General features: G+C 61.7%; 1 protein-coding gene across 1 annotated transcript in view; it reads left to right on the top strand.

Moving 5' to 3' along the window:
* The window catches only part of LOC119103098 (adenylosuccinate lyase), a 13,213-nt gene extending 7,762 nt beyond the window's left edge, over window positions 1-5,451 (top strand). Inside the window, exons 4-13 of the mRNA XM_037226547.1 lie at window positions 478-602; window positions 927-1,084; window positions 1,434-1,585; window positions 1,904-2,010; window positions 3,219-3,329; window positions 3,494-3,674; window positions 4,090-4,266; window positions 4,807-4,861; window positions 5,194-5,256; window positions 5,366-5,451. Of these exons, the coding sequence (XP_037082442.1) occupies window positions 478-602; window positions 927-1,084; window positions 1,434-1,585; window positions 1,904-2,010; window positions 3,219-3,329; window positions 3,494-3,674; window positions 4,090-4,266; window positions 4,807-4,861; window positions 5,194-5,256; window positions 5,366-5,451 (1,215 nt within the window). The remainder of the gene's footprint in view (window positions 1-477; window positions 603-926; window positions 1,085-1,433; window positions 1,586-1,903; window positions 2,011-3,218; window positions 3,330-3,493; window positions 3,675-4,089; window positions 4,267-4,806; window positions 4,862-5,193; window positions 5,257-5,365) is intronic.
* The last annotated feature ends 1,197 nt before the right edge of the window (window positions 5,452-6,648 follow it).

Below are 6,648 nucleotides of genomic sequence, written 5' to 3'. Positions count from 1 at the left end.
TTAATACTATGTTGTACCGACATAGGACGGGAACCGAAAACAAATGTTTTGGGTTGGCTGACAATCTTGCAAACTAGACCTGATTTGTGCTTTTGCAGTCTGGTGGTAGAAACTGTGTGATGTGATTGTGGGTGCTCCCCAGCATTGGGTTAGAGTGCTGCAAACTATGCTTTTTCTGACCCAATTGCATCCATAAGTCAGCCAGTCAGAACATATCATAAGGATATTGTGGTGACCTTGCAGAATGCTCTGATCACCTGTGTGAATTAGGATATGAACATCTGATCCCTACGGCAGGTTATGAACGATTTCAGGAACAGCTACTTGGACTGATTTGTCTGATGCTGTTCACAATATTTTAACCCTAAGGGCCAGATTGTCAGTGGTTGGTCAGATCTCGTCAGAACCTGGTCATTAACAATTGACCAAATGCAGCAGGACCGGACCACTGATCTTGGACCTGGTGCCTGCGTGTAGGACCTGATTGTGATCCGAGACGGCCTGGACATCCTGCTGCCGCGTCTGGGCCGCTGCATACAGCGCTTGGGCATCTTTTCCGAGAAGTACGCCGCCCTGCCCACCCTGGGGTTTACGCATCTGCAGTGAGTATTGCCCCCCCCCCCCCCCGCCGTTTCCCGCCGCGCTCAGACCGGATCAGCAGCCCCGCTGGCTCCGGCCACGCCAGGAGGACGCCTTCCTCAGTCGGCGTGCCCGGGTGCCCGGTCACGACACCCCGGGCTGGTCTCGTGAATCAGCACCACCGTATGGTCGGCCGTCTGCCATGGCTACGCCGCTGCACGACCTCGTGCTCATGCTAACGCAGCCACCCTTCTCACGCGGTGCATTGCGCGAGGGTCGGTCCAGCTGGGGTTGAGACAGGACCTCGCGTAAACGCCAGTCCGGGGGCTTCTGTCTCCGCCGGGCAGGCCCGCGCAGCTGACCACGGTGGGGAAGCGGTCGTGCCTCTGGCTGCAGGACCTGGTGCTGGACGAGCAGACGTTGCGCCAGCTCCGGAAAGACCTGCGCTTCCGCGGCGTCAAGGGCACCACGGGCACGCAGGCCTCCTTCCTCCAGCTGTTCGCCGGTAGGGGCCTGACTCTGAGGCACTGTCCGCGCGCGCTCCGGTCTTACTTGCTAAGGCCAAGACATGCATGGCTCCAGTACCGGTGTGCTCCGATCCAACATTGCAAGGTGGATGTCTGTAAGGCCAGCTTGTACTTACTCGAATGTCACGCACTACATCTGGGAGTAAATTCATGTTGTTAGTGTTTTGCGCGTGTATTTAATCTCGCGCGGCCATTGAAGTGAATTGTTTCATCACGATATAAAACAATATTTTCGGTGTTTTACTAGTAAATGCAATCAGGTAGCCATGCTATCGGTTGCCATGCTATCTGCTGCTTGACTCACCGACCCCCACCGTCGTCTATCAGGTGACCACGACAAGGTGGTGCGGCTGGATCGGCGTGTGACGGAGCTGGCTGGCTTCTCCTCCTGCTACACCATCTGCGGACAGACGTACCCACGCAAGCTGGATGTGATGATGGTGCAGGCACTGGCCAGCCTAGGCGCCAGCGCGCATAAGGTCGGTGGCGTAGCCCCCACGTGGGCCTGGGCCCTCGGAGCCCGGGAAACTGGAGCACTGGTCTGGCTGATATGCGGGGGTGTTTTGTGTGTGTGTGTGTCTCCTCAGCGCGTTATATTTCCTTTCACGGGAATCAGACGTTCTGACCGGTGGGGTCAACAAATCATCATGTCGTTAGTCCTTTGGCTTTGACCCTTAGCACGTGTACATCGCGGAGCGATGTTGGTCTCAGCGTACGTGTCAGGAGTATCTGTAGTCAATGGCCGGCCCGTGCGCGCGTGACTGCTGACGGGGTGCTGACCGGGTGCTGACCGGCAGATGTGCACCGACATCCGCCTGCTGGCCAGTATGAAGGAGCTGGAGGAGCCGTTCGAAAAGTCACAGATCGGCTCGTCAGCCATGCCCTACAAGCGCAACCCGATGAGGTGAGGGGGCGCGTGGTAACGGCCTGACTGGTGCAGCAGGCAGAACTGGTCCACTCGTGAGGGCCAAGTCGTGGGAACACACCGTGTGGTCGTAGGGCTTAGTAGGACGCACCGCTGCTGTGATCTGCAAAGCCGGTGCCAGGGAGTGTGCTGTGGTCGTGGTGTGCCGCAGTGCCATGTCGTGCTTGTAGTATTTGTTTAAGGTTTTGCAAGCGTCCGGTGACCGCCATAAGATTCCATTCAGACCGCGCCCCTGATGACGTGCTGAAGTTTTTCACGTGCCGCGTGAAGTTCATCGCATCGTTATAGTAATTAACACGTCGGTCGACTATACGCGTGTTTGCGTGCGTACCCACGTGTTCGGCGACTGGGTCGCATCGCACGCCTGACGCCGCGTGCCGCCATACGCCACACTGCGCTCCTGACGCCGCGTGCCGCCGTGCGCCGCACCACACGCCTGACGCCGCGTGCCGCCGTGCGCCACACTGCGCTCCTGACGCCGCGTGCTGCGCCTGACGCCGCGTGCCGCCATACGCCACACCGCGCGCCTGACGCCGCGTGCCGCCGTGTGCCATACCGCGCGCCTGACGCCGCGTGCCGCCATACGCCACACCGCGCACCTGGCGCCGCGTGCCGCCGTGTGCCGCACCGCACGCCTGACGCCGCGTGCCGCCATACGCCACACCGCGCGCCTGACGCCGCGTGCCGCCGTGCGCCGCACCACACGCCTGACGCCGCGTGCCGCCGTGCGCCACACTGCGCTCTTGACGCCGCGTGCCGCGCCTGACGCCGCGTGCCGCCATACGCCACACCGCGCGCCTGACGCCGCGTGCCGCCATGTGCCCCACCGCGCGCCTGACGCCGCGTGCCGCCATTACGCCACACCGCGCGCCTGACGCCGCGTGCCGCCATGTGCCCCCACCGCGCGCCTGACGCCGCGTGCCCGCCATACGCCACACCGCGCGCCTGACGCCGCGTGCCGCCATGTGCCCCACCGCGCGCCTGACGCCGCGTGCCGCCATACGCCACACCGCGCGCCTGACGCCGCGTGCCGCCGTGTGCCGCACCGCACGCCTGACGCCGCGTGCCGCCATACGCCACACCGCGCGCCTGACGCCGCGTGCCGCCGTGCGCCGCACCACACGCCTGACGCCGCGTGCCGCCGTGCGCCACACTGCGCTCCTGACGCCGTGTGCGCCTGTCGTCAGGTCGGAGCGGTGCTGTGCTCTGGCGCGCCACCTGATGGCGCTGCCTTCCAACGCCCTGCCAACGGCCGCTACGCAGTGGATGGAGCGCACACTCGACGACTCCGCCAACCGGTTAGTCTCGCCCGTCTGGGGGAGGCGGGGCGAGAGAGAAGTCAGGTTGAGATATCGGCCCTGCTATATGTGATTCGTACCCGCCTACCATTGTCTGAGGCCCGGCACTGGGCCATGACGGGGACGCCCGGTTCCCTTTCGACCGCTGCTGTCTGTGTCTGCAGCCGGCTCACGCTGTCTGAGGCGTTCCTCGCCGCCGACGGTTTGCTGCTGACGCTGCAGAACATCACAGAAGGCCTGGTGGTGTACCCGCGGGTCATACAGCGGCACATCCAGCAGGAGCTGCCGTTCATGGCCTCCGAGAACATCATCATGGCCATGGTGAAGGCGGGCGCCGACCGACAGGTTAGTGTCTGTGTGGCGGTGATCTCCCGAACCACCGCGGAATTCCGGTCTTACAGTCTCATTATTGGCCCAGAGTTACCATTTTCAACCTAAATGGTCGCGATATTTCCGTGTCTCGTCAACGTCGTTATGCGTGTTGAGTTGCCACAGCAGGAGGATATATCTCGGTGAATGGTGGTCTGGACCTCTCAGCAATTAAAGTGCAAAGCCTTCTAACCTGCCAAGGTTGGAATATCTCTGTCTGAATATCTTTCAGCCTCTGGCTTAGTTGTCGAGATCGCTTGAGCTTTGTCAGTCGACCGTCATAGTCACGATTGTTCTGCTCTTTGCGCTCCGTGTACCGCCCCCGACGTGTCGCCGGTGTGCCTGACCTGACCTGATTTGACCTGATCCGACCGCTCCGCTCGGTCGGCAGGAATGCCACGAGCAGCTGCGGCAGCTTTCGCAGGCGGCTGGCGACCGGGTCAAGCAGGAGGGTGCGGACAACGATCTGGTGGAGCGTCTGCGCGCCTGTGCCTACTTCGAGCCCGTGCACGGCCAGATGGACGCGCTGCTCGAGCCGGCCTCCTTCACCGGCCGCGCCGCTGAACAGGTGGGTGGCGTTTGACCGTCCCGGTGGGAGGGGCAGGAGCGGCGGCTGCCCGTCCCGGTGGGCGGGGCGGGAGCGGTGGCTGCCCGTCCCGGTGGGCGGGGCGGGGGCGGCGGCTGCCCGTCCGGTGGCGGGAGCGGTGACCGCCCATCCCGGTGGGCGGGACGGGGTATTTTTGTATCAAATCACTCCTACGCAAACCGGTAATCCCAGTTACTACTGATGTCGTCACGCGGATCCCGCACGAACCGCTCGAAAATAAAGAAAATGATCGTGAGTAAATAAGGTGTAATGGTATTCAATAAATTGAGATGCATACCAATTTGCGCACGATAGAATGATGTTGGCTGTCAAAAATAAAACAACAAAAAACAAAAGCAGATTTCTGCCCATGTTGTGTGCAATTTCCAAAGTAGAGGATGGAAATTCAAGAATTGGTAGAAAACTGGGGAAGGCCCTGGACCTGGGTAGTCTTAGAGGCCGCGGTGAGGGGTGCGGATACCGGACCAGGGGGCGGGGGTGTGACGCGCCGCCCCGCTCGAGGTGAGGGATGCGGGTACCGGACCAGGGGGCGGGGGTGACGCGCCGCCCCGCTCAGGTGAGGGATGCGGGTACCGGACCAGGGGGGCGGGGTGTGACGCGCCGCCCCGCTCCAGGTGAGGGATGCGGGTACCGGACCAGGGGGCGGGGTGTGACGCGCCGCCCCGCTCAGGTGAGGGATGCGGGTACCGGACCAGGGGGGGGGGTGTGACGCGCCGCCCCGCTCCAGGTGAGGGATGCGGGTACCGGACCAGGGGGCGGGTGTGACGCGCCGCCCGCTCCAGGTGAGGGATGCGGGTACTGGACCAGGGGACAGGGTGTGACGCGCCGCCCCGCTCCAGGGCGGGTACCGGACCAGGGGACAGGGTGTGACGCGCCGCCCCGCTCCAGGTGAGGGGTGCGGGTACCGGACCAGGGGACAGGGGGTGACGGCCGCCCCGCTCCAGGTGAGGGGTGCGGGTATCGGACCAGGGGACAGGGGGTGACGCGCCGCCCGCTCCAGGTGAGGGGTGTGGCTACCGGACCAGGGGACAGGGGGGGGTGACGCGCCGTTCCGCTCCAGGTGACGCAGTTTTGGCGGAGGAGGTGGCGCCGGTACTGGAGCGCTACAGAGGCCAACTGGACGACGCAGCCGAGCTGCACATCTGAAGGGGCAGTCGGACATTGGAAAGACACCGGTGCCGGCTGCCAAAGCCTCGGAGAGGCGCCGGGGCGGGCCGGGTGACGCCAGAGGGACGCCGCTGCGGGCTGTAGGACCCTCAAGATGCGCCGGGGTCGTCTGTGAGACTCCACCGGGTCCTGGTGTGGCCTGGGAGCTCCACCGTGGTGCTGGTGACCCACATTTATCCTTTAGGTGGACGCTTGGCTTTCTCGGAGTAGCGGGAGTGTTGCCAAAGCCTGAGTCGTGGCGGTTTACTGCTAACACTAGGTGATGTGAGCCTGCCTGACGCAGGACGGAGGCTGCTCACTGTTCCGTTAGCTGGCCTGGGGTGGCAGACAGGGCACTGGGTGTGATGACGTGCAGTGTGCTGTGGGTTTTTGAACAGTGCCAAGGTATAGGATGTTAATCATGTTCTGAAAGGGCGTGACCGTTTCATATCCCAGTGATACGCGACACCGAAAGGCCTTGGGAATCTTTACGATGCTTCTCGGGACTAGTGGCGTGTATATATAGTCCCATGCATGGAGAAGCATGGTTAGTGTTTGAATCACTGCACTTTTATTTTCAACACTGAGTGCGTGATGTTGTATACGCCAGTCAACAGACTGATACCCATTATCGGACGCGACCTTTTCTCATACAGCGGAGATGCAAGTGAGACATGGTTACTTTTAAATCGACCCAGCTTCCGACGCCATACTTCTAATTATCGGGGTTGCATTGTTGTCCGTGTGTGCGTCCGTGCGTGCGTGCGTGCGTGCGTGCCTGTATGATGTGCGTGTGCGCGTGCGTGTGTGTGCGTGTGCGCGTGCGTGTTGTAAGCATAGCTCAAGACCATAGACCCAATAAAGCAAACAGCTTTCACATTTCGGTCGTGCGGCTGCTTTTTGTTGTCATAAGCCGATTGGTGGTTGCAGGAGCAGGTCGTTTAGGCCACCGTTCGGGTTATCGTAGCAGGCCGTCGTTAGGCCATAAAAGTGAGATGGGACCCCATAGGAGAAATAGCAGACCCTCTGAAAACCGTGGGCCGCGACATGCGTGTTTTCTTGCATGCGGCAATCCGGAGTTGAAGACTTGGTAAGACAGATCCAAGTCTTCGAGGCAGCTGGTACCGGGCGTCGACTGCACGTGCCACTTGGCTGAAGTAATGCGCCGGGTCGCGTTTCAGAGCCTCTGCGGAACGT

The sequence above is a fragment of the Pollicipes pollicipes genome, unplaced genomic scaffold (assembly GCF_011947565.3).
Source record: "Pollicipes pollicipes isolate AB1234 unplaced genomic scaffold, Ppol_2.1 Scaffold_5724;HRSCAF=6776_pilon_pilon_pilon, whole genome shotgun sequence".
In the NCBI taxonomy this organism is placed as follows: Eukaryota; Metazoa; Arthropoda; class Thecostraca; order Pollicipedomorpha; family Pollicipedidae; genus Pollicipes; species Pollicipes pollicipes.
The sequence above is the reverse complement of the archived record's forward strand: the minus strand, read 5'-3'. Positions and strand labels throughout refer to the sequence as shown.